Here is a 27945-nt window from a genome sequence, read left to right on the forward strand (position 1 = left end):
GGAGAGGTTAGTGTCCTGGGGCAAGGAGGTGGAGAGAGAGAGAAAGGTATTTATTGTAGGAACTGGTTCAAGACTCAGGTGGTATGATTCAGTCCAAAAATGAAGGCCTGGGAACCAGGGGAGCCAGTGGTGTGAATCCCAGTCCGAGGGTGGGAGAAGATGAGGGGAGACGTCCTAGCTCAGCCGTGAGGGAGAAAGATAAAGGGCATGGATTCCTCCTGCCTCTGCCTATTGTTCGAGCCAGATCTTCCATGGATGGGTGAACTGAGTTCCCTGATTGACCAGAAACACCCACACAGACACCCCAGAAAGAATGTGGCCTCTGGGCACCCCCGGGGCCAGCCCAATGGACACACGAAATTCACCACCCCTTGATCCTCATATCCACTTGTGACTCGGTCCCTGTTCACAGAGAGGTTAAGTGGCTCGGCCCAGGTCCCCTGCACCCTTGTATTAGTTTCCCAGGACGTTTGGGACACATGACCCTTCCCTGGGTGGCCCACAACATCGAGAATCTCTTCTCTCAGCTCTCTGGAGCCCCGAAGCCTGCCACCAAGGTGTCCACAGGGCTGTGTCTCCTGGGGAGGCTCGCAGCTCTAGAGAAGAAGCCTTCCTTGCCTTTTCTAAAGCTTCTGGTGGCTGCTGGCAATCCTGAATGTTCCTTGGCTTGCAGCGGTGTCCCTCCAGCCTGTGGCTTTGTCTCAATAGCGTCCTCTTCCCTCTGTGTGACTGTGTTTCCCCTTCTTGTAAGGACACCAGCTATGGGATTCAGGGCCCATCCTAATTCAGTATGACCTCCTCTTAACTAAGTCACATCTGGAAAGAAGGAATGAGAGAGAGAGGGAGAGAGAACAGAGAAAGAAAGAAACAAGGCAGATCTGACAACCACAGGGATGGGCAGGGAGAACCTCAGACCGTGATGCAGATCGGACAGAGTCCGGCTCTTGGTTGACTCTTGGTTGACTCTTGGTTGTCTTTCATGCATTTGGCAGGAATGCCCCTGGTAGCTTGGCCAGGCTCAGTCATTGGCTGGGGCTGTCCAGGGAGAGCATGGCCTCTGCTCCAAAGATGCGGCCACCCCCAAAGATGCTAAGAGCTGGGGGCTGTCCATTGGCAAGGTCCTTCTGGAAGGGAGACTTAGGCAGCACATCTGCATGGCTGCCATTCCTGGTGCCGTGGTTCCCTGCGTATTCCCAGGACTCTGCGGAGGGAATAGGGCTGGTACTCCTCTTTCCTCATGGGTGGCTTAAGATGCAGCTTTGTTCCTTGTGTGGAAGCCTCCCGAGTCCTGTTACTACTGCCTCCTCTTCTGCCTGACCCATCTGTGAGGGCTTATGCCTTAATCCCTCTTCTGAAGTGTTAGTTGGGGTGTTGGGGAGAGAATACAATCACGTAGGTATGCTCAATCTGCCATCTTGACTCAGAAATCTAGTATTTTTTTTCACTCACAGGGAAAAGATGAAGCACAGAGGAGGAAGAGAAATTAGAGATAAAGAATACTGGCTTCCATATTGGAAGAGCCAATGACTGCACAGACAGGTCTACAGTTGAATTAAGTGGACAAGGATGGAGAGCTGGATGAGGGATTCGTCCATGTGTAGATGGCTCTGAAGGCTTGGGGGAGGGGATGACCCCATGGGCTCAGGCGTTGGTTCTCTCCATTTGCAGCCTGAATGGACCTTGGGAAAATGACCTCATGACCCTGAATAGTTCTGTAAGTGTTTGGTTACATTCAGTCAACGGGTAAGCCACTGAGGATGGAGAGGGTTTGGGGGCGCCCCGGTGGCTCAGTCAGTTAAGCGTCGGACTCTTGGTCTCTCTCAGCGTTGTGAGATCAAGCCCCATGTCGGGCTCTGTGCTGGGCGTGGAGTCTGCTTAAGATTCTCCCTCTCTCCTTCTCCCTCCGCCCCTCCTCCAGAGATCCCTCGGTTTACGGGGGTGCTGAGATGCGAATTACGTAGGTTTGCCCACCTGTGCCAACGGGACACCTGCAGTCTGGAGAGCTTCCCTTTGCGCTCCTTAGCCGAGTGTTCTTTCTAGAAAAGGATCGGCTAGGTGACCCTCCATTGCTAGTTTCACAGCAACATTCAGTATTTGACTTAGAGATGTAGTATTTTTCCTCTGTGGCTGGTGAGGACTGAGTTGTGTCACGCCAAAATTACTATGTATGTCCTAACCCCAGTACCTCATATGTGACAATATTTAGAGATGGGGCCTTTAAAAGGTAATTAAATGATAATGAGGCCACGAGGGTGGGCCCTAATCTAATCTGCCTGATGCCCTTCAAAGGAGAGGAAGTTGGGACACAGACACACACAGAGGGGAGACAGGTGAGGACAGAGGGAGAAGACAGCCAAGGAGCGAGGCCTCAGGAGGGCACCGACCCTGCTGGTGCTTCGATTTTGGGCTTCCAGCTTCCAGAACTGTGAAAAAAATAAATTCCACCCCGTTTGTAGGTGTTTCCATTAGGCCAGCCCCGGCCACCGAATACAGTGGGGAAATAAACAGGGTTAGAATCGAGGTAAATATAGATAAAGATGCAGGTGTGTGGACTCTTAAAAATTAACTACCTTAATCCCTGACTTCATTATTTTTCTTCTAGCAAACATAATACGATTTGGAGCAAAAAGGCTTTGAGCGCATTTTAATTTTGCTAGTTTCTTGGGAGGGGCCTATTTATTTATTTATTTATTTATTTATTTATCTGTCACACTCCGGCTTCCCGGACTAGGACGTTAGTAAATGCTCATACAAAACTTGACATGTTAGCACATCTTTACCCTCTTCCTTTCTTCCTGTGGCGACTCGCCTGAAACTGTAGATCAGATTCGGACTCTGGGCTAAAGCACGGCAATGGCTTTCTTCTCTCCTTTGCGGACCCACGGGGAGAACACATCTTTCTTTTCCTGGGGCTGGCGGATTCCATCCTGGAAATTCACCGGAGTGAACTCGTTAGCAGTTGTTCTTAAAATCTGGCCCTCTCTTTCTGTGGAGACTGTGTCTCTGACGTTTCTTGATGTTGAAAGAGGAAATCTGTCACCCGTTAGACGCGGAGTGCCTGATTTTGGTTGGGTGTCCTGCAATCGGCCAAGGCAGGGAGGCTGTCCCCATAGCTCTGCGTGGGATCAGGGGTAAAGCACATGTCAGGCTGGTTATTGGGAGTGCCAGCCTTTGACCACGGAGCGGGAGAGTTTCTATGTTAGAACTAACATAGAAACAACTATGATCTCTACAAAATCCTATGTAGAGATCTCTACAACTATGATCTCTACAAAATCCTATGTAGAGATCATAGTTGTTAACTAGCTGAAGAAGACTGTTCCGTGAACATAGCATGATTCGTTTGCCACTTTTTTTTTTTAAATATTCTAAGTTCTCCGAAAAGCCACTGGATGTTGTAAGCAGGAGAGTATCATGATTTGATTGACACTTAAACATTTAATTGTGGTGAAGTATACACAGCATAGAATGTATCATCTAAAGGGGCACCTGGGTGGCTCAGTCGGTTAAGCGCCTGCCTGCAGCTCAGGTCATGATCCCAGGGTCCTGGGATCAAGTCCCACATTGGGCTCCTTGCTCAGCCGGAGTCTGCTTCTCCCTCTGCTGCTCCCCCTGCTTGTGCTCTCTCTCTCTGACAAATAAATAAATGAAATCTTTAAAAAAAATTACCATCTTAACCATTTTTTGAGAGAGAGAGAGAGAGAGAGGGCATATTTGCACACACAAGTGGGAGGGGGAGAGGCGAGGGAGAGAGAGACAGAGAATCCCAAGAAGGCTCCATGAGCATGGAGCCCGACCCGGGGCTCGATCTCACGACCCTGAGATCGTGACCTGAGCCGAAACCAGGAGTTGGATGCTTAACCGACTGAGCCATCCAGGTCCCCCCCCATCTTAGCCATTTTTAAGTATAGAATGCAGTAGTTTTGAGTACCTTCACATTGTTGTGCAATTTCCAGAATGTTTTCATCTTCCCCAACTGAAGCGCTCTACCCATTACATGGCTTTTCAGCATCGCCTCTCCCCAGCCCCTGGCAACCACCGTTCTCCTTTCTGTCTCTGTGAAGCTGACTACTCTAGGGACTTTGCATAAATGGAATCACGCAGTGTTCGACCTTTTGTGACTGGCTTATTTCACTCAGCATAATGTCCTCAAGGTTCATTCATGTTGGAGCACATGTCAGAATTCTCTTCCTTTTGAAGGCTGAATAATATTCCATTGTACGCATATACCATTCTGTTTATCCACTCATCTGGATGAATGGACATTTGGTTTGCTTCCTCCTTTTGGCTGTTGTGAATAACACTGCTTTGAGCATTCTGCTGTGTGAGTGCAAGTATGTCTCGGAAACCCTGCTTTCCGTTCTTTTGTATATATACCTGGAAATGGATAGTCGAATCATATGGTAATTTTTTTTTTAAAGATTTTATTTATTTATTTGACAGAGAGAGACAGCCAGTGAGAGAGGGAACACAAGCAGGGGGAGTGGGAGAGGAAGAAGCAGGCTCATAGCGGAGGAGAACCCCAGGATCACACCCTGAGCCAAAGGCAGACGCTTAACAACTGCGGCACCCAGGCGCCCCCATATGATAATCCTATTTTCAATTTTTGGGGGGAGGGGACCACCCTACTGTTTTCCGTAGCAGCTGCACACCTTCCGTTCTCATGAACAGCGTACAGGGCTCCAATTTCTCCGCATCCTCACCAACACTTATTTTCTGTGTTGTTTTTTGGTTTTTAGGTTTTTGTTTTGACATAGCCATCTGATGGGTGTGAAGTCGTGTCTCATTGTGATTTCTAGCACATTTGTGAATTTCTGTGGGTGTGCATTGGTTTTCAGGTGGTAGTTCACAGAGACGGTAAGACCCAGTTTCTGCCTTCAGAGAAGACTCTCATGGTCTGTTGGAGGACAGAGGTATCTGAACAGAAAATTCTAATACATCACACAAGTGTCGTGATAGAGACAGGTCTTAAGAGAACAGAGTGGATACAATCAAGGAAGACTTCCCAGAGGTGGTGGTACTTCTTAAAGTACTCTCTAAAAGCCTACTTGGTAGAAGGAACCAGAAGATGAAAACGGAAGTTAAGCTCCAAGTGGTTGGTAGATGTGGGTTAGATGATATTTTTGGACTAGAACAATGTGTGAAGCATTTTTCCTTTCAGTTTGTGTGTCTTTCTGGCTCTGAGAGATGATAAAGGTTATTTAATTGATATACTTACTTCCCAGTGTGTGGTTATCTGAAAAAGGCCAAACCGAGGCCTTTGGGAGAAAATGTGCACAGCAGGTGAGTAGGCGGAAGGGGCTCTGTGAGCCTGATCCAAGGGGATGTGTGTTTGAAGGGGAAGGTTTGAAGGCTCTGGGTTAGGGGGCGTGCAGTGACAAGATAGCGAATATGGACAGAGAAACCAAGTATATAAAGGCCTGCTATTTAGGAAGGGTGCTATTGTTGTCATGGTGACTCACATTTGTCAAGCCTTTGAGGATATATGCAGAGGAAGAAAGGAGGGTTGAATTGCATTCGGAGGTGGGCAGTCTGGCTCCCGGTCCTGGGACTGAAGCCGTGTGTGATCTCACCCGTGTTTCTGAGGGCTCTCCTGCCACCCAGACTGCTCTGTTTCCTTTCTCCTGCCTCTGCACTGCCTTTTATAGACGGCTCTCAAAAGAGGCCGTGGGTCTGATGTCATAAGGTCTGTATGCTTTCCTCAGGGAGGAGAGAGACTGACAGAGAGGGAATATAAGTTTGCACACAACTTCTGTATTAAACACCCCCCCCCAGCCGCCGCCCGGGGTTTGATTTAGCACTTATATATTTAGCATGGGCTCCATGGAAGACTCCCTGCACACTTGTCTAGCTCTCAGAGTAGATTGAGAGCCCCTTGTCTCCCCACACGTCTCCTTGCAGAGTGTCAGGCACTTTGCACATTAGCCAACATGGCGCATGGGATACCATGGGCGTCAGGAGTACGAAGGTAGCCGGCCAGCCCTCTTGGCTCAGCTCCTGGAGGGTCTTTCCTTTCTCTCTGCTCCCTCTACCCATCGCTTCTCTTAGCTTGGGTTTTTTTTTTTATCTGACTCGAACAGCCAAGGTCTCCTTCAAATGGTCTTTTCTCTGTTCCATGTCATTTTGGTGACTTTTGTCAGTTAGGGTCATCTTTATACCATGGGACGCAGACCTGGTCATGTCTTTTCTCTTTCCTACTCAGAACCTCTCATGGTTTATTGTGTCCTGGAGGCCAAAATTCGTGACCCTCTGCAGTCTGATTCCTATCTCTCTCTGGTGTATTAGGGGGCTACCCACCTCTCTCCCATCTCACTTTGCCTGAAATTTGCCTCTTCCTTCTGTGATTTGAGGTAGATGCCTCTCCTTCTCCCTGGGAAGCACACACCCTCTTGTTCTTCCAGAATGAAATCCAGTGTTGTCTCATCAGGGAAGCTCATCATGTTCCCCTCAAGGAGAGACAGCCGTAACTTCATCTGGGTTCCCGTTACCTTTGCGTAGACCTTCCCTGAGTCACGTACCCCATAAATCCCCTGCAAAGTATCTTTTACTTAACATTTATTCACTTATTAATTTCAAAAAATGATTTAGACCAAGGAACAATTACATCCTCCAGAATTATCCTTATGACTACGGAATGTCATATTGCAATGGCAACCACAGTTGTGTTCGGGGGCATTCACGGTAAAGGCGGAGCGAGGAGGAAGTTAGGCGCCATGTGAACTTGAATAGTGTGTGTACGTACGGTTGAGTACATTTGCCAGAAATGGAACCCGGCTCCATACCAGTGCTTCTTACCGGCCCACACAGAGAAAGAAATGTCATCGATGTGGTTCACCTCGTCTCCAGGATGAAGCACATCAGAAGCAGCACAACCAAGCCTGGTGCTAAGGCTCTAAAGAAATTTCCCGTAAGTAAGTTGTCATAAAGGGCCCCCCGAGTCGTAGCACGATGTCTTCCATGGAGGCGGTCAACGTCACCTCACATTTTGTGCCTGATTGTGTTTGTTTGCAAATAACAGAAGGGCCAGTAGTGTCAGAGTCCATGAAGACGTTTACTGTCTACTTAACAAGATTTCTAGAGCTCTGAGGTCCCAGGCTTGTTAGGAGCTCTGAGGTGTCAGGTGTGTGGTTCTCGGCACAATGGCTTGCACTCTTTTCTTCGTGGTTGATCCAAATGTCATGTCCTGATGCCGGCATCCCACACAGGGTGAAAAAAAGGGCTTGTCTTTAGATCAGAGAAGAATGGCCTTTCCAGAATCTCTTTAGGAGTCTTTCCCTTATATTGGCCAGAGCAAGGTCACATGGCTCCCCAAGCAGCAAGAGGCCTGGAGACGTGTCCTGGTCATCGTTGGGGCTGCCCAGATAGCCGCCCGGTCCATGTTCTGTTAGCAAGGAGGGAGGTGACAGTCGAGGAGAAAGGGTTTGGGAAGACAGCTCAGAGTGACGGCCACAGCCGGCCCCTAACACACCAGTCCAGTCGACCCTGTTTTCCAGGAGGCAAACCCAGTGTGTGACTCGGTGTTGATTCCCCAAAGAACTTTCAAGTCTTAAGGGGAGGGGCCGCCCAGTATTTCATCTCACCAAGCCTCGCTGGGTATTATTTTATTTCCACTGACCTTATCTGTAACCTAAGCAGCAGGGAGCTTAGAAGTGAGGCTTCCCGACAATATCTGGAGTGAGGGCTTGCTATTTGGCCAGTTAACCCCGCATGGTGTCCCTCGGCAGAGATGGGAATAAGGGACCACACGCTGTCAGCTGAGTTGATGAAGCCAATGAGGACACATGGCTCTCAAAGGTGCCCAGTGTAATGATGGAGGAATAGCATGCTTTACACTTGGCCAACTCTCACTTGGTTCAGGCCTTCTAGCTAAGCCATGCTGGGGTGGGGTTCACTGGTGATTCAACCAGATGAGGACACTTCTGGTGGCTGGAGGTAGCCTGGGGGTCAAGCCCCTTCATGGGGAGTGCTCTTACTGTCGCTGGTGAAAGGCACAGTCAGAAAAGTCATGTAGCAACAAGGAACCTCTGGGAGGCCGGGAGAAACTCCTTTTGCTTGGATCCTACATGGCGAATGCAGGGGGACCTGTATTAGGAAAGAACCGAAGACCATTCATTGCAGGCAATGCAATGATGACTTAGCTCTGAAAACAGATGTACTCATCCATCAGGGATGAAAAACCTGTAGGAATGTGTATGTGCTCTTTGGGGGTTGGGGGAGAGACTGGAGATTGTCAAAGCCCTATCGCAGGCTCTCCCCTAAACCGCAAGGATTTCACGAGAGCACAGGCGGAGGAAGATGGCGCGCCTCTTGTCCACATTCCCATATCCTTGGCGGGTACCAGCTACCCCAACACATTATGAATAAGCTACCCAGTGGGACACCACGCCTGGCTTTCCAGCCAGAGTTGGGCCAAGCTGTGCTCTCGTCAGCTACTCTGGAACCTTCATGAGCTCAGAGAAGTTGCTTCCCCCTCCTCCCTCACTGAGGAGGTACTTCCCGAATTCAGCCAAGAAGGGAGGAAAGAGAGGGGCAATTCAGAAATAAGCATGCCAGAAGTCAGCAGGTGGGGTGAAAGAAAAGCCAGTGGTCACCCGGTTTCTACGGTCTCTGGAAGTGGCTTCCCATTTACCACGTCTTCTGCATTGGGATGGAGTTGTGCGTAGCATGCCCGCAATCCAGTATCTAACAGGATTGGTTTCCAAACAATCGCTTCCTCATAGAAGGATCAGAAAGTGCTGGGTTTCTCGAATCTTCCATCTGGTAACCGGAGGGTGCCATCTGCACACTCTTCCCCTGCGGAGGGGTACCCAGAAGGTCATAGAACCATCCGAGGTGGTGTACTTCTTGAGAGCTGCCTGAGGTGGTCTGGGAAGGCCCTGGGGAGGAGGGAGCCTGGCTGGGCTGCTGGGGGTGGTAGTTTAGGAGGAAGAACACACTGGAAGTCCAGTGTCTCCAGGGCAGGGGTAGCAGCCTCTCCTGCTTCCATTCCCACTACCATATTGGCCAATATAGAAATGAGTTCTCAAGAAATAGATGGGAAAAGGTGACCTTAAAAGGTAGTCTCCTAAAAAGAGGGCAGATGGTTAAGGGAGTTTTAAAAGCAAGGAAACCAAAAGAAAGAAAGTAAAAACAGGGAAGGGAAATGTTTACAGGCAATAAAACAAGACACAATAATTGAGATTTTTGCTAAAGGAGGTAAGCTGAAAGTGACAGCATCAAAATTTTTAAAAATACAAAAGAAACGGAATACAATGAGACAAGTGTTAAAAGTAGGTTGGTAAAAGAAAACTTTTTGAGAGAATAAAATAGTTTATTATATTTTGAAGATTTTTTTTTTTTTTTATTTGAGATGGGGCACTTGCGTGGCCCAGTCAGTTAAGTGTTTGCCTTCAGCTCAGGTCCTGATCCCAGGGTCGTGGCATCGAGTCCCGCATCGGGCTCCCTGCTCAGCGGTGAGCCTGCTACTTACTCTGCCTCTGCCTGCCACTCCCCTTCCTTGTGCTCGCTCTCTCTCTCTGTCAAATGAATAAATAAAGAAATATATATATTTTTAAAAATTTTATTTATTTATTTAACAGAGAGAGCTACAGCCAGCGAGAGAGGGAACACAGCAGGGGGAGTGGGAGAGGAAGAAGCAGGCTCATAGCGGAGGAGCCTGATGTGGGGCTCGATCCCAGAACGCCGGGATCACGCCCTGAGCCGAAGGCAGACACCCAACGACTGAGCCACCCAGGCGCCCCAAGAAATATTTTTAAAAGAAGATTTTATTTATTTGAAAGAGAGGAAGCGCATGCAGAAGCAGGGGAGAGGGGCAGAAGAGTCCCAGGACAGTGGAGAGATTAAGCAGGATAGCACAGCTTGTCAGTGTAGAGCGAGGACAAGGACGAAGTTGGGAGGGTCTTCCCTTGACTCGTTAAATCCTTGAGATGGGTCGGTGAAGGGGTAGGAGCGTTCGTGTGTAAGGATGTGGATGGCTGTACTGTGCTGTTGTTTCCCTGGTCCCTGTGTGGGGGAAACACAAGAGGCCAGAGCCCAGAGGGCCCTGCTGGTCCCCGAGACAGAAGAGGACATTAGTCTAGAGTAGAGCTCCCCTTCCCACACCAACTGCCCCTGTGTCTGCAACTAACAGTTAACTTTCATCATTATCTGTTGACCTGGAACCAAACCTTGATGTTGACTTCTGCCTCCGTGTCACCAGTGCCAAAAAGCCCTTGAAAATTTAACGGGGCGGGGGGGGGGGGCACCTGGGTGGCTCAGACAGTTAAGTGTCTGACTTTTGATTTTGGTTCAGGTCGTGATCTCAGGGTCCTGGGATGGAGCCCCTCACTGGGCTCTAGGCTCAGCAGGGAGTCTGCTTGAGATTCTCTCCCTCTCCTGCTCTCCCTGCTCCCCCGCCCCCCTGCTCTCTCTGTTTCTCAGTAAATAAATTTTTTTAAAAAAGAAAATTTAGCAGGATTGTCTGTGATTGTGTGTTGGTCTGCTGGGCCTAGTACCACAGACCGGGGAGGGGGGGATGCTGAAACAACAGAAATTTACATTCTCAAGTCCTGGAGGCTGGAAGTCCGAGATCAAGGTGTCCTCTGGGTGGGTTTGTTCCGTGGCCTCTCTCCTTGGCTTGCAGACACCTACCCTCTCTTGGGCATGGTCCTCCTCTCTGTGCTCATCCCTAGGGTGTCTTCTGGACCACTAGTCAGATTGGAGCAGAACTCACGGTAATAGCCTCATTTTAACTTGAACCCCACTTTAGAGACCTTAGGTCACATTCTGAGCTACGGGGAGTTGGGATTTCAGCCTCTGACCACATGGATCAAGGCATGTTCCAGGCTGTATACCTGTTGCATTTGACCTAATTTGAATCACTTGTGTAATTAGTTGCTTAATGTTCGTTTTCCCCGTTAGCCTGTGAGAGGCACGAGGGCAGGAATTGTGTCTGTTTTCTTTGTGGCTGAATCTCCGCCTAAGTCTGGGGCTATAGGAAGTGCCTAATGAGTCAATGTCACTTGAAGGTGGAAATGAATCTCTTCCTTTCTGTTCCCTTTGGGGCACCCCGTCACACATCTCTTCTTAGCTCTGCTCACCAGTGGAGGGCACACTGGCTGTGCGTGGCGGGCTTGGCGGGTGAGGGCTCCCCCAAAGAGAGAGTTCTCAAATCCCAGCCCAGAGTCCATGCTGGAGAGAGCCACAGACTTTCCCACTTACTGGACTAAGACCATCATGTCTTACCATCCTTGGGTATTATGAGCAGGAATACATTCTTCTAAGGGCGTATTGACCACCTCCTTCTCTGAATCATGCCCCCCCCGCCCCCCCGTGCCTTATTCTCAGGAGGCTTTATTTTTACTGCTCAAGCAATGCAAGAGCCTATCTCAGTTTCCTGTCCACATTATAGATTCCAGGAGGACAAGGATGCAATCCTCAGGATACTTTTTCCCTCCCAGTATCCCTGCGAGGGCTTGGAGGGACTCTTTTTCAGGAGGCTGGAATTCGAAAGAGTAAATAAGAAAGGAGAATCATCCATGGAACAACAAAGGTTTTTCTGTGCCATGGCCATCCGTCCAGGGCAACAAAACACATTAGCAAGCCACAGTGCTTGTTTCTATTTAGCAAAGAATAATTATCGAGAATGAAAGCTGCCTTAGAAAAAAAAAATCTTCCATGTATCAGGTGAATATTTTGTAAAGGAGACTTTCTGGCCTTAAAAAATGGTGAGCCTTAGCTCAGTAAAAGCTAATTAGGGAGAGAGCAAGCTGGTGGGGTGGGGGGCAGAAAATGCATATTGACTCAGAGTTTCTCTCTATAAAGGCAATTTGTATAACAATGAGCACACGTTGGGTTGGAAGCAGTCACTGCTCCTTGGAATCCTTCCAGGGTAACTATTGTGTTGGAGTCCCCTCAGAAACCTGGGTTTGAAAGGAAATTAAATGGGAAGGGTTGAGTTGCTGCACTTTGTTAGCCGTGGGGAGGGATTAAAGGGGACATTTTATCATGTGAGACGTCAGGAAAATTCTCGAAGAGCTCACCAGGTTGTCCACTTGAAAAAAAAATCCCCCCCCCAATGGATTTTGAAAAAGGTAATTTAATTTTGCCTCTTGGGCATTATGGGCAGGGCAGGGGGGAGGCAGACGTGCCCTTCATCTAGAGGGAAAGAGGAGTTTTTCTACCTTTTGCAAAAGGGAACACACTGAAATGTAGTTTGGGTCTGTGGTTTATTACTCTGCGGACAACGGTAATGGAAAAGTTATAGTAATTCATTATTCCCGAAGAACAGAAAATTGTGTGTGTGTGTGTGTGTGTGTGTGTGTGTGTAACCATGACACAAAACTGCTTCTAATTTCTCTGGCTGTAGGAACTGAATTAGGCAGGATAAATATGGCAGTTAGAGAACTTTGCAGAGGGAAGGAGGTAGAATAAAATTTTGAGTAGATGCTTCATAGATGGACAGATAGATCTAGAATATGACCCGACAAAGAGGTAAAGGAAGACCTTTCCTGGGTTTGCACTAGAGCTCCGAGCAGCCTCTCTGGGTCATAGGGCTTTGAAGTGGACACAAGAAAGTTCAAGAAAGAGGGGTCAAGTGCCCTTCCTGTTGTTGTTTTTCCCTGCATAGTCTACTTTTGCTTATTTTAACCTTTTCGATTATTTTTTGATTAAGAGACCGTTCATGTACCATAAAATTCCCTCTATACAAATCACCAGTACCTAATTCTAGAACATTTATCACCCCCAAGGGAAACCCCATGATAATTAGCAGTCACTACCCATCCCACCCCAGCCCCTGGTAACCACCAATCTGATTTTGTTTTGTTTTGTTTTGTTTGTCTCTGTGCGGTTGCCTTCTCTGGACATTTCATACATATGTCATCCTACAGTATCTTTGATGTTTTGTCTGGCTTTGATTTCGCATCATGTTTTCAGGTTTCATCCACATTGTAGCGCGTATCCATGCTTCATTCCTTTTCACGGCTGAATAGTATTCCATTGTGTGGGTGTGCCACAGTTGGTCACGTGTTCTACAGTTGATGGGCATGGCGGTGGTCTCCACTCTGGCTGCTGTGAATGGTGCTGCCATGGACATTTGGGTCCCAGTTTTTGTGTGGACATACATTGTGTATCTAGGAGAGGAATTGCCAGGTCACATGATAATCCTGTGTTTAACCTTTCGAGGAGCTGCTAAACTGTTCTTGAAAATGGCCACACCACCTTACATCCCTTCGGGAATATACGAGAGAGCCCTTATGAGTTGAGCCCCTACTGTCTGCCAAGCACTGTGCTTTCTATCCTCTTGGTGTGCGCTCTGTCATATAAGCTGATAAGTCATTACTCTTCCTTTTCAGAATGAGAAACTGAGGCTCCAAGAGTTTAAGACAGAGAGAAAGGAGAAACCGATCACTGTGGTTATTGTTCTGTGACTGAGTGTGGGGACTCCCCTAGGCCTGGAACCCTGCGATCCCGGCCCCAGGGGACGGTGGGCAAAGTAGAAGGACAGACTGGAAGGCAGAGAAGCTCTACCAGGGCAGCAGTGAGAGGAGTCTGCTGAGGGACCAGCCTCTCTGCTGCTTCTATAGCTGGAACCAGAGCAGAAGCCAGGGAAGCCAAGAGCCTCGCGGGCCACCTGGGGCCGAGGAGGAGGACACCTCAGATCAGAACCAGACGGAAGACAGAATGGGCTGGGTCCCTGAGTGTGGTCCTCGGAGCCCTACCAGGTGGGAGCTGCTGGACCATGCCTTAGGCCACCTGTATACAGTCTCTTCCAACTCTGTCCCCACTCATACCTGCCTCAGATGGGGAACTGGTCTGGTATTGATCCATAATTTTTTCTCATCACTTCTCAGTTATTCTCATCCTCTCCATTCCCGATTTTTGCGTTGATTATGACTTATTTTTGCAAGGAGGAGGGGTATGGATAAGTGCATCCCAAGTGAAGGAGCTTCACCATGCCAAATGCAATGAGCACCAGGTAACGTGAGCACCTTCTGCTGACCCTCAGGAGGGAGGAAGGGCTGGTGGTGCCAGGCGCACCTGCACACCTGGGCAGATGTGCTTGCCTCACCCTTCCCGAATGTTCCAGCACCGGCCTGAGGTGAACAGGCACATGCTGGGGAGAGTGGCCCGGATGTCAGCAAATGTGTGTAAATTCACTGCAGCGCTTTGGGAACGGAGCCTGGCATTTCCATGTCGGAGCCTCTTACGAAGCTCGTGTCCTGTAGGTCATTAATTCCCCCAAAGGCTTCCAGATTCTTCTCAAGCCAAGAGCAATAAAGTCGGGGCATTTTTTTTAGATGTTTCCACAAACTGTTGGCCATCAAGGTCATTTTCTAAGAGCTGGAGAGTAACTGGGGCACGGGAGCGTGTTTTTTCTTTTGGTGAATTGCATCCACTGCAATCTCTGTCTAGTGAAGTGTCCAGATGGTTCCATCTGCATAAACCTGCAGCTCCAGGTAGAGGCTGTTCACCATGGTGGGAGCCGGGGCTGTGTTTCCCCATGGAATACTTACTTCTACTGTGTCTGCTTTTAGTTTTCCTCATTGGGGAACTCCAGCAAGGGAAGGAACCAAAGTCACGTAGAACAAAGAGGAGCATGTGAGATGAACCAGGAGGAATGAAGTTGGCGAAACCTGTCCTGGTCACAGATGCCTTGTGCTCTGGGGATGGTGGCGACATTGATAGCTCTGGAGCTCAGAGAAAGTCGGCTTGTTCTGTGTGTTCCCAGGCGGAGTTAAGACCAGAGTATGGAAGGGGGAATGATGAGGCCGACGTTGGCTGTGTTTAGAGAACATTCAACAGGAACCCAATGGAGTAGGCTGGTTGGGGGCTCACGGGAGTTTGAGTCTCTAGAGGTGTTTCTTCTGAGGCTGGATTCCATCCCGGGAGCAACATGGAGGAGATACACTGCATTAGGTCGAGGACCAGAGTGGCCTGGATGATCCTAAGAGTCTGAGATTTGGGGATTCCTGTTTGGGGGGGTTGCTATTTTGAATCTGCTGAATTTATGGGTATCCAAGAAGTTGGATTTTACCACTTGTACACGGAGTGATAAATCCTAAGCTAGTGCCTACGTTGCTGTGCCTGGGCCCACCCTCGTAGAGACTTTGCCTCTTGCATCCCTTCCTCTGGTTTGCTGTGATGCCACAGGGCTCTGAATTTTCCATCAGGTGGTGGGACCTCACAGGTGTCCCCTATACGGGTCACATGGAGCCACAGAACCCCCATAACAAAGACCTTTGGGGGGCGCCTGGGTGGCACAGCGGTTAAGCGTCTGCCTTCGGCTCAGGGCGTGATCCCAGCGTTATGGGATCGAGCCCCACATCAGGCTCCTCCGCTATGAGCCTGCTTCTTCCTCTCCCACTCCCCCTGCTTGTGTTCCCTCTCTCGCTGGCTGTCTCTATCTCTGTCAAATAAATAAAATCTTTAAAAAAAAAAAAAAAGACCTTTGGAAATCTACTGATTTCTAGATGCCACCAGGTTATTCCACATTCTTCATTTAATCACAGATGTGCTTTCTTGCTTGTGTCCTCATTCTGTCACATATGCTTTCACACCGGGGCTGCCGAGAGAGGAGCATGGAATCTGAGACGACAAGGGGTCTCTGACGCTTTTCGGTCCCCATTTTACACGTGTGAGTTTTGTGGCAGGAATTTGCGGGAAGCCATCGTCCCACCGGGGCAGAGAGGGTCCTAGGATCTGCAGAACCACATCCTGTGTGTGCTAAGCCTTATTTAGTTCTTTCTTTCTTTTTCTGTTAGGGTCACTGTTTTCCATACCGACCCCTAGAATAGAAGCAGCTTCACATTTTTCTGCTCTTTCTTCCAGCAACTCCTTGGAAGCATTACCTGTACCTGCTGTCTTCACGTGTTCACTCTTGTTCTCTCTCGAGCCTGCCCCAGGTTTTGGTTCCCTGAAGTTGGTCCCGCAGGATTTGCTGGTGCCTTGGCAAGACCAAATCCATGGGGCAGTTCCCCAAATCTACCATTTCCAGGTTTTCTGTGTCCATTCCTCTCAATTTTCTTGTAATGGCTCCTGCTTGGTGGCGTGCCTAGGGCTCAGTGTTTCAGGCTTCCTTTTTCTCGGCGTATCTCCGTTGCCTAGGTGACTCCTCAAAGAATGTGTCTTTAAATTCCCTTTGGACAGTGGTCAATGCCAATTTTATATTTCCCAAACTGACCTCATCCCCTATCATATGCTTGACATCTCCATTTGGATGTCTCATGGGATGTCCAGTTCAATATGTCCCATCCGACTGAACCCTTGAGTCTGTATCTCACCCACTTGTACCCAAAGATCTTGTTCTCCCCCCATTTTCCTCTTACTGAATGTCCCCGATGTCCCAAATCCCTTGTTGCTCAGGTTAAAAAAAATGGAAGTGAGCTATTCTTGGAGCCTCTCTTTCTCTCATGTGTCTTCAGGTAAGCTGATCTAGCCTGAGTTTAGCTGGGCCTGCTTCTGAGTTGCATATCGGATCCAGCTGTCCCATGTCACTCTCATCCTCCTTGGACAGTGGGCCACCCAAAGCATGCTGTCACGTAGATGCCAGGTGAAGAGGCCAAGGCCAACAGTCTAAGCACATTTCAAGACTCTTCTCATGTCACATTCACTAGTATCTTGTTGACCAAAGCAAGTGTCACGGCCAAGGCCAAAATTAAAAGTGGGGAAGTACCCTCTGCCCAGCAAAATAGACCCCATACATTAGTGGGATGGGGATGTGTACTCTTCCCAGGGGTGTGGAGGGCAGGAAGTGTGTATTTGCCGAACAAAAATCTAATGTAGCACCTTGGAGAAACACTTAAGGTGGAATTTACTTATACATTAATGGGATCTTTAGTCAACTGGATGTTCATTTTTAAACTTGTGGTGCTTCTGAATAGCTCTTGGAGAATAGGTATTTAATTGTTTCCAGTTTCTAATTAATTAGAGATGGTCATGGAGGCGGTGGTGGTGGTGATGTTGATGTTGATGGTAATGACATTGACAGTGGTGGTGATGGTGGTGATGGTGTTGGTGATGGAGGTGATGGTGGTGGTGGTGAAGTTGATGGTGGTGATGTTGATGTTGATAGTGATGATGTTGATGGTGATGGTGTTGGTGGCGGTGGCGGTGATGGTGATAGTGGTGATGTTGATGGTGATGATGGTGGTGGTGATGGTGATGGTGTTGATGGTTGGTGGTGGTGATGGTGATGATGGTGGTATTGGTGCTGGTGGTGGTAGTGATGGTGGTCATGGTGATGATGATGATGGTGATATTAATGGTGATCGCGGTGGTGGTGACAGTGGTGGCAGTGATGTATGTGTGTTAAAGGAAGGTGATGCTGACGGTTTTGAGGGGTGAAAGAGATAGCAACATTTTCCCAAGGTGGTTCATTTTTGTGTTGTCTTACTCCTTCCTCATCCCTCTTCTGATTTCATAATTTTCCCTCTATGACATGGCCAGAGGTGTTGCCATGCAAAATCTGTGGACCCATACGTTTGCTATTTAAAACTTATATGCTTTTTGCAGAATTTGGTGAAGGTTAGTGTTGCTAACCTTCACTGCCCTCTCTTCCCTCCTCTTTAACTCCTCTCATTAGGAATAAAACCCTAGGAGGAGGGTTCAAGGCATGAGAAAGGAGGAGTGGGAATTTTCTCGGAAAGCTGTCAGGATGGGCAGGTGCAGAACGAATGTGGCAAATGGCAAGGTCTGCAATGCCTTGCATGCCTTTGACACCAGCGAATTTTGTAGGTCACAGCAGGGGACTTTCTCCAATTCAGCGTATTTCCCACCCGGTCCTAGGTTAGCCCTTTTTCCCCTTGTGTAGTTTTATAAGTGATGGGAGGCTAAGTGACACAATTAACCTGTGCAGCCAGCGTCTTTCATCCATCTGCTGCAAGCAGTCTTGACTGCCAAGCTCTTCTTTTCTTTATTTTATTAGAAATATTTTTTTCATCAACACACGCAGACACACGCATCAGCGAGAGCCTGGGCCAGCTCAGAGGCGTGCGTTTATCACCTCCACGCACAGGGGGGTGTTTGTCCCAATGTTTGTTTGCCACAGCGAGTGAGATTTGGGCCTTATTTGGCCCTCTTCATCACAGCATGAAATCAGAGAGTGCATTTCCTGAAGACGTGCTTGGCAACCTGAAAGACGTTGACCCCGCTTCTAGACCCACCTCGGACTCTTTTCAGTGATCTTAGACTCATTCATAATCTTCGCTGGGCCTCCTTTTCTTATCTGCTGAACGTGGATGGGGCTATTCCGAGGATCAGATTAAATGATCTTTGTGGAAAGATTCCGGGAAGTCTAAAGTTCATAATACATGTTCGATATGTCATTTTGTATAAAACTGCAGTTTGAAAATTTATGGACAGTTTGTTCCAAAGGCACTTCAAGCACATAACAATGATTCATATCTCTTGGAATTGCAAATGCTGCATGAACAGTTTGGCTAATGGGCAAAAATGTACTTCTAGTATTCCGGGCTCCCGGGGGGAGCCCACATCCAAAGACCTATTAGTCATCGTTTTGTCATCTAGGACAGAATCCCGCGTTGGATGACCATGAGTTATGGAGCGCACGTATGGATCGCCCCTGCCAAATTCACATGTTACAGTCCTAACCTCGAATGTGATAGTGTTAGGAGGTGGGGCCTTTGGGAGGTAATTAGGTTCAGATTAGGTTAAGTGAGTGGTGTCCCCGTGATGGCACTGGTACCCTTCAAAGGAGAGGAAGACACCACAGCTGGCTCTTGGTCCATCATGTGAGGACACAGCAAGATGGCGGTTGTCTGCAAGCCAAGAAGAGAGCCCTCCCCAAGAACCAAATATGCCAGCACCTTACTCTTGGACTTCCCAGCCTCCCAAGCTAAGAAATAAATGTTGCTTAAGCCACTCGATATATGGTGTTTGTTGTTGCTGTCTTAGCAGACAAAGAAATCATAGAAAATTGGAAAACATGGTCATACAGAGATGAGTGAAGGATTAGCCTGGAAAAAATATAGAGAGACAGGTCATGATAATGAAACAAGATTGAAAACGATATGAAAGTGTAATTATTTGCATGACAGATAAACCAGAAATGGCCTGCTGTGTCAGGTGGTGAGTTCTTTATTCCTAGAGGAATGTAGTAGAAACCAGGTGGCCATCTCTCTGGAGTGCCAGCGCTGGATGGGGCTGTGGAGAAACGGCGGAATTTTCCTTCCTCCCAACTCAAGATTCTGTGTTGGATCCCAGGTGTGCTGTTGCCTTTAGACATAGGCAAAAATTTATTCGGTTCTCTTGCACCAAGAAGCAGCTGACATAGGCGAACTCTGTGAGTTCATTCAGGATATTAAGACTCACATAACCTTTGGACATCATATCTGGGAAGCACTGAGGATACAGGACAGAAAATGTCAAAATCATTATAATGCAGATGTCAATGTCAAGATCATCATACTAATATATAAACCGGGGATTTTATAATGATTCGATTTGAGTTCATAAAGCGGTGCTTACTGGTTTCTGACGTGTCTCCAGGAAATGTCTGTATCAGCCCTGGAACATGGTAACATAGTTGGCCAGCCGAGTTTACAACGCACTCATTCGCTTACTCTTTCATTTATTCAATTGCTTTGCTCATTCAGCTATTCGTTCCTCTGTGCAACACGTATGAAGTGCTTCCTAGGTGTCAGGCCATGTGTAAGACACAGAGAGGTCTTCCTGTTTGCACAAGTGTGAGGGAACAGTCAAGGGCACGTATGATATGACAGGAGCAATGCTGTGGTTGAGATTTCCACTGACGAGCAGCCTCTGACTTTCTGGGTAGGGCGGTGTTCAGAAAGGGTCTGCGGGATTGTGTTGAGTAGCAAGGATGACTGGCAGAGGCACGAAGGGGCAATGATTTTTTAGAAGCATCAGAAGCAGGGGATAGCTTAAATAAAGGGTGTGGTGGAGGGAGAGGCTGGGCAGGGAGTCAGCTAATGAGTGGGGTTGTATATTACACGAAGATTTGGGATTATTTTTTTTCCCATCGTGGCAGAAATGCACTGATGAATTTTAAGCAGGCAGTGATCAGACTTGCATGTCTCACCCTGGCTCGGGCTCACTCTGAAGAGTGGGTTAGGGTTGACCGTAATGACTCAAGGAAGAGGACTTGAGCTGGAGTCCAGGCAGTGGAAGCGAGGCAGAGGAGGGACAGAGTCAAGAGATACGTAAGAGCGAGCACCGAGCGTCATTGGAGTAAGGACTTGGAAAAAATACGTGTATGTGCATTAAGGGAATTAAAACACACAGATATAGTCAGCATATTTGTTTACCATAAATATTGTATAATAATAATTAAAGTGCTTAGTGTAGTGCTTTGCATCTAACAAACATTTGTCAGCTTAACTAATTATCACTAATAATTGTGTCCAACATGGAGCTATCTTCTTTTGGCAATATTTCTGGGCTAGCTTTTCTTTTTTTTTTTTTTTCTTTTAAGATTTTATTTATTTATTTTGCATAGAGAGCACAGGTGGGAGGCAGTGGGAGAGAGAGAAGCAGGCTCCCTGCTGAGCAGCGTGTGTGTGTGTGTGCGTGTGTGTGTGTGCGTGCACACGCGTGCTGCGGCTGCCCAGATGATAAGGAGCTTTATGAGTCGACAAGACGCCAGGCTGCATTTCGCCACAGCCTCTATCTATCCTGGAGTTTGTGTGTCAGTTGTGAGTGCCATCCCTATTTCTGGAAGAATAATGCCGGTTATCTGTAAACTCATAAGTTTAAACTGTAACCCTGGAGAAAATTATGTCCTTCGTTGTACGGAGAGAGGTGGGAAGACACTCGGACTTGATTTACAGCCGTGGTTCTTTATTTTTGCTGCTACCGTGGAGCCCGGATAGCTTGGGCCCAGCCGAAGACAGACATGGGCCGAGTGATTGAGTCTCGCTGAGCGGTCATGGAGTGCGTGCACCTCGGAATTCCCAGGCTCCGTGCAAAGGTGAACGAAGCTTCTCTGTCATCCACAAGTTAGGTGTGGACTCAACCGAACTAGAAGGGAGTTTCTAAAATTTCAAAAGTGGGGGTTATATTAATGACTTCATGTTTGGAGAATTGAATGACGACTATTTGAGAAAAAAAAATTTAGAGCTTCGCTTCCCAATGTGTATGTAGAATTTCCTCCCAGGGACCATGCCACTTGAATTATTATTGCTTTCTTCTCGAACTTAATATCGGAGAGGGGCAACCCCTCTCATTATTTTCTTCTTCTTCTTCTTCTCCCCCTCCTCCTCCTCCTCCTCCTCCTCCTCCTTCTTCTTCTTCTTCTTCATCTATGTTTTCTGGCCTCTGTGTTCTTCTGGGGTAATTTTAGAATTTTTGTTATATTCCTGAAAAAAAAGTCTCATTTGGAATTACATTTAACCTATACATTGAAGAGGAGAAATACGTGTCTTCATAGCATTCCACCAGATACTTCAAAAATATGTCTCTGTCTGCCTGCTAAGCTAGATATGTCTTATTTTATTCCCTTCAGTAGAATTTTTCCATGGCCAAACCGAATGGCCTTTTCCAGACTTGATTTCCCTGTGACAGTCATCAGTGTAGACTCTCTTCTTTATGACTGTAAATACAGTGATCATATATAGTTTTCATCTCTTTTCTCTTAGTAGATATTTATCTCATGGATATTTGGTGTTCTCCCTTGACATCAATTTAATTATAGATGGTTCAGAGTTGAATCTCCAGATCTTTCTCTACTCATACATAATTCAACAGTTTTTAAGACCTTCCTGTGTGTTGGGCCCTGGGGTGACCACACCCCTGACCTTCAGGGGAGGGTGTAGACATTGCACGTGGACGAAGCCATCCCCTGGGGCTAGGTTGGATGCTGTGTGTGTCAGGATCCCAGCAGGAAACAGATGGCATACCAAGAAGAGATGATGGAAGAGAGTTTAGCAAAATATTTACTGAGGTTCAGAGATCAGCAAGAATGACAAGGGATGGTGACTCATTGAGAGCTAGCAACACGGGAGGAAGCAGTTGGCATGCCAGGGCCTGAAAGAGGAAGTGGGGGAAGCAGTTAACAGCACAGGGCTAGCTGTAACCCCAGGCGAACCCTAGGAGAGAGCTGCCTCGTAGCAACAGAGGCATAGAGAAGGCAACCCAACCGCTGCCCCCTTGGGAGGGAGTTGGGGGAAGACATACCCCAACCTCTCTCTCTGTCCATCCATCAGGCTCCTCCAGGTTGACTCCAACCCAAAGCCATTGATGCTATCTCTATCTGGGATGTGAAGCAGGCGAAGAGGGTAGACAGTGGATCTGGAGAGAAACATGAAGACTGGGATGACCGAGCTCAGTTTGCAAGAGCAAACTCCCTTTATCTTCAACTTCTTGCCTCCTAGCTCCCCCTTGGCTCTGCCGTCTTTAGCTGAAATAACTCAGAAGGCAGTGCCTGAAGAAGGAGGGAATGATGCGTCTTTCTAGACTAACCGCCAAGCAACCACCCCTCTTTCCCTCTTTTCTTCTTCTTCCCTTTGCCAGTTGGGACTTTCATGCCTACAAGTGCATTTTGGTCTGCAGTGGCTGCAATTGCTTCTGGCCAGATTGCAAAAGGCACTTTCAGAAGAGAAGGTTCCCGGGTCCGTGGAGTCATCCCAACTGGCTCCAGAGGTGACTTGTTCCTGGCTAAGTGAAGACCAACTTGAGCCTTGTTGGTGATCTTGAATTCTTATTTATCTTTGCCAGGAGTTTCCAGGCCCTGCTAAGTAAGCACATTAAAATGCCAGTGAAAATTTTTGCTGCTTTGTTGAACCTTTCTGGCAGATTCAATTGGGGGGAAAATGGGAGCACATGGACCAAAAAATATATAATTCGTAGTTGTCACATTGCACTGTGAAGAATGATCTTTTTTGAGGCTGCTAAGTGGGTGCCTTTCATAATTGAAGAAATAATGCCACAGAAAGGGGAAAAAAAAATCTCACTGGAAACTGTCGTTCCCTTTGTGTTCTTGGTGGGATCTGTATGCATTCCTCGTCTTGATTCCTATGCCGTTTTAAAACGAATTCCTTCCCTGGCCCTTCTGCCTGCGTTGGAAAGGTTGCCCATGGAAGATGCTGGGCAAACACGGCTGAGCTGCATTTTAGCTTGGAGGTGGCATTTAATGGCCAAAAGAAGTCCTTTGTCATTAAGGGAAAAAAAAGATGTGCTAACCAAACCAAAGAGATGAAATAAGAGGAAGAATCGGATGTTTTCTACCGAAGTTGCTCAGTTAAATTGAAGGTTGGTCATGTCCCATTCCAGTGGTTTCCCTCCTTGACCTTTGGGCTCCATGCTGGCAGGAAAACCGTGGAAGGCTGAGTTTGTGGCTAATGAGAAAAAGGGAAAATCCAGGTGAGTGAGCAAAAGTTCACAAGGCAAGGAGGAAAAAAACTCACTGTCAGTAGTCCCTGCATGATCTTTTTTATTATAGAAAATGCCATCCATTATATATATCACATACATGTCGGGTAGTAATTCTATAATAAGTTATGATAGAATTGAATGAATGAATGAATGAATGAATGATTCCTACTAGCTTTCCAGTGGAGCATTACCAGGACCTTTGAGGTCCGTCGTGTGTCTTTCATAACGATGATCTAGTCTCTTTTTTGCAGTTGTTTCTGGTTTCATTCCATGAGTTTATACCTCTGAACTATGTTTTTTTTTTTTTAAAGATTTTATTTATTTATTTGACACAGAGAGAGACAGCCAGCGAGAGAGGGAACACAGGCAAGGGGAGTGGGAGAGGAAGAAGCAGGCTCCCAGTGGGTGAGCCTGATGTGGGGCTCGATCCCAGGACTCTGGGATCACGCCCTGAGCCAAAGGCAGACGCTTAACAACTGCCACCCAGGCGCCCCTGAACTATGTTTTGATTAGATGTGACACTTTCTATAAGTGGAATTAATGCATTAATACTTGCTTTTCACTTGACATTGCATCTCTGAGATTCATCCATTTATCGGCAGCTAATCCATTTTCACTGCTGTATAGTATCTTCTTACTGAGTTCACTACCATTAATGTCCCACCATCATGTTTTCCATGCTGGGTTCTTTTTTCCTAAAGAATTTCTTGGATAGAACATGTGTGTGTGTGTTGGAGGTTGGGAGGAATGTCCTTTTCCATTACTTTTGGAAGGTCACGTAATTAATCCTCCTGAGCCTCCACTTCTTTATCTCTAGTGATTCTGGTAACATCAACCTTTCCTATTTAATACAGAAATGGATATAAAACAGTTAAAAAAATTAAAGCCTAAACAGTGATCATTAGTGGGTGGAGAGAGGGTTGAATGGATCTATGAAGACAAACAAGAAACTCAACCACTTGGTTCATACTGAGATATTTCTCCATCCCTTTAAGTCATGGTTCCATGAAGCCTTGCGCTTCAACTGCTGCTTCAGTGAGAGAGCCTGTGTGTAGATTGGAGAAGATAGAAGTTTTGAAGGATGCAATTCCTACTCTAAATACAGTGAAATTCCTGAGCCTCGTCTGTCTTTCTCTTTCTTGCTGCTCGAGCTCTGCCCTCAGCCGGCCACCCCCGCCCTCCATCATGGCTACGCCCCCTGTCAGGCTGTGGCTTCCAGGCTCCTATCTTGGGCTTCGTCTTCCATCTGAACTTCCATTCTCATGCATTTCAGCTCCCTGCTGGACCTCTAACTCTATCGGATTGTCCCATGGGTGCCCCATAGACCGCCTGTGCAGAGTGGAATTCATCTTTTCAAATCCACTTCTGACTGCGCCATCTTTGGGAGTGGTGTTCCCACCCAGTCCTCACACTGGAAGCCAGGCTCACTCTCTTCTTCCTGCTCTTTCCCCCCCTCACACCTGTCTGTCTCTGCCTTGTGATGATATCTCTTAAATACTTCTCCAATCTCTCCTCTCCTTTTGATCACTGTCACCACTGCCTTTAAATGAGGCCCCTATCTTCTCTTGTCAGCCCTGGAAGAGCCCTGGAAGTGGTCTCCTTCCTTGTCACAGAGGCGAGGTTTTGTGCTCCTCTGTGTCTCTAACTATATCCCGAATCCCGGTCTGTCTTCCTTTACCAACCATGGAACTTTTTTTTTTTTTAAAAGATTTTATTTATTTATGTGACAGAGAGACAGCCAGCGAGAGAGGGAACACAGCAGGGGGAGTGGGAGAGGAAGAAGCAGGCTCCCAGCAGAGGATCCCGATGTGGGACTTGATCCCAGGACGCCGGGATCACGCCCTGAGCTGAAGGCAGACGCTTAACGACTTCGCTACCCAGGCGCCCCACCAACCATGGAACTTTGACAAAGTCACTACATTCTCAGACTCAGTGTCCTCATTTGTCAGAGATCAAAATAATACTTCCTCATGAGATTTGTCAGGAGAGTCGACAAAACAGTAATGTACTCCATGCAAAGTACTTAGCGGAGTCCCCAGCATGAGGTAGAGCTCCCCCGTAAATGGTGGCTGTCTGTGGTCTGTCCCGGTGCAGTACACCTTCTAGGAGAAATGTGTAAGTCATGCCTCAGATATTGTTCCTTTCCTTCTCTGTGCTTTAGCCACCTGTCACTTAATAGATAAGAGTCTAACCTCAAGGGAATAAGGGGCGCATAATGACTTTGGCCTTGGTGGGTTTCTTCCTCCATTCAAAAAAGGTATTAAGAATGAGACTTTATGACTGTGTTGTTCTGATTTTAAAAGAACTTTAAACACTTTCCTTTTTAGTACATTCAGAAGTTTATGCACATATCACCACAAACTCCAGAACATTATCACCACCCAACAAGACACCCCATACACATTATCAGTCACTCCCCATTTCCTCCCCCAATTCCCTCAGCCCCAAACAGATACTGATCTGCTTTCTGTCTCTGGAGATTTGCCTATGCCGTGCATTTCATATAAGTAGGATCACACAATATGGCGTCTTTCCTGACCGGCATTGTTTACTTGGCGTCATGTTTTCAAAGTTCAACCACGTCATAGTGTAGATCACTGCTTCCTTCTTTTTTATTGCTAACTAATGTCTCACGGCATGGGTTTACATTTTGTTTATTCATTCATCAGTTGATAGACATTCAGCTAATATGAATAACGCTCCTATGAACATTTCTGTACACGTTTTTGTGTGGGCAGATCTTTTCATTTCTCTTGGGTACATACCCAGGAATGGAGTTGCTGGGTCATATGGTAAAACGATGCTTGGCATTTTGAAGAACTACCAAACTATTTTCCAAAGTCGCTGCACCGTCTTACATTCCTACTAGTACGGTCTATGACGAGTGATTTTAAAACCCAGCACCAGGCGTTTGCACTTGACATGGGAAGAGTTCTTCGAGATTTTTGCGCATTGTGAAGGTGATGTTATCAGAATGTTTGTGGCACACTGATGTGGAATGAGAATTCAAAGCGCGGGAAACAGGTGGGAAAGGTTGGGACAATGTAATGCTCAGTTGATAGTGCTTCTGTCGGGATGATGGCAGGCAGAAAAGATGTCAGGGTTCCTGAAGCTCAGAGTGGACAATGGAAATGATGGTCAGGTAGAAAAATGACGTTCGCCTGAGACCAACTCTGAGAGGCTTGCGCGACCTTTGCTTTTTGATCTTGATATCACAGAAAATACATTTCTGCATTCCGAGAAGCAGAAAGGGATGCCTTTCTGGGAGGTTTGACTCGTCCTCAGCTCTGTGGGCTGCCCCTCATGAAAGCGGAGGGCACTGTTTACATCTCTGCTCCGTGTTCTTCCTGCCAGTAGCAGCGATGGGACTTCTGTGGATAAAGTGCTGTGTGCGCGCGCGCATGCGTGTATGCACTTGTGCGTGTGAGCGTGCGTGCCCGCGGGGCGCTGAGTAGCTTGAGCATCGAAATGGCAAAAGGGAATGAGCGCCCTTAACAACAAAAGTTTTCTAGCCGAGAAGTAAAACCTCCCATAACTCTTGGATTTCAAAATTGCCCATCAAGCTGTTTATCGTATAATGGAACAGTGGGTATAAAACTGCCGCCATCCTGGGGACTTGAAATTGCTCAGTGAGGCTTGTTACCGAGGCCTCCTACTCCACTTGGCACGGTTATCACCCTTGTGGGGTGTTTTTTCCTCTGTGATTTATTCTCCAACATTCTATATTTCCTTCTGCCATTTAGATGAAATTTAAATAAAACCATTAGGTAAAGAACTGTGACGGGTTGTTACACACTTTAAACTCGTGATAAAATCAATCTGTATGTCATTCTCTGTTCAGAAGAAGCAAAAGCACCTTTGGTTTGGCCGTTCCCGGCGACGGGCTGTTCTTTTTTTCTATGTCGTGCGTGTAGCTCGTGGAATATTAAGGCTTGTCGTCGTTGGCCCAACGGAGAAAGGAAAACAGGCATGGCTGATAGCCCCACTGTGTCCTTCTTGGTCCGCATGTGTCCCAGTTTACATAGCCTCTCTCTTTTGTAGACCTCCATCCACTCAGCTCCCCAGAGGAGGGAGAGGCTCCTTACTGGGGATTAAACTTAACCCTGGAACTCTCAGTTGCCCCGACCTTCCTCTCAATACGAATGTGTTCAGGGCATATTCCTGGATTGCTGTATTGAGGAAGTAATTACCTGTGACAGGTCACGTTAGACTTGCCATTGAAGCTGAATCTGAGCTTGAGTGACATGGCCTGACGTGGCGGCTTTCAAATAATTGTTTTTCCTTCCTTCTTCTAGGCTTATCCAAATCCCTTGGGCTCATCGAAGGTTATGGTGGGCGGGGCAAAGGGGGCCTTCCTGCTACCCTTTCCCCGGCTGAAGAGGAGAAAGCCAAGGGACCCCATGAGAAGTATGGCTACAATTCCTACCTCAGTGAAAAAATTTCACTGGATCGTTCCATTCCGGATTATCGTCCCACCAAGTAAGTTGTGGTTCAGTCATTCAGAGCAGCTCTCTGTATCACAGGATGGGTGTAGACCCGGGTCTGTGACATGTTCTCAGGTCCTTTGTAACTAGCAGAGGGGCTTCTGTCTTACTCAGTGTCCTTCACAGTCAA

At 47.4% G+C, this 27945-nt stretch overlaps 1 protein-coding gene across 2 annotated transcripts in view; it reads left to right on the plus strand.

Annotated features, from left to right (window-relative positions):
* GALNT17 (polypeptide N-acetylgalactosaminyltransferase 17) overlaps positions 1–27945 on the plus strand; it is a 434901-nt gene that overhangs the window by 127978 nt on the left and 278978 nt on the right. The window contains exon 2 of one of the 2 annotated variants that reach the window (XM_045786142.2): positions 27627–27810. In XM_045786142.2, the coding sequence (XP_045642098.1) occupies positions 27627–27810 (184 nt within the window). Of the gene's footprint in view, positions 1–27626; positions 27811–27945 lie in introns of those variants that run through there. The other variant, XM_087868355.1, reaches the window with a different exon arrangement.

This window comes from Ursus americanus, chromosome 2 (assembly GCF_024610735.1).
Source record: "Ursus americanus isolate L20-20 chromosome 2, mUrsAme1.1.p, whole genome shotgun sequence".
NCBI classification, from domain to species: Eukaryota; Metazoa; Chordata; class Mammalia; order Carnivora; family Ursidae; genus Ursus; species Ursus americanus.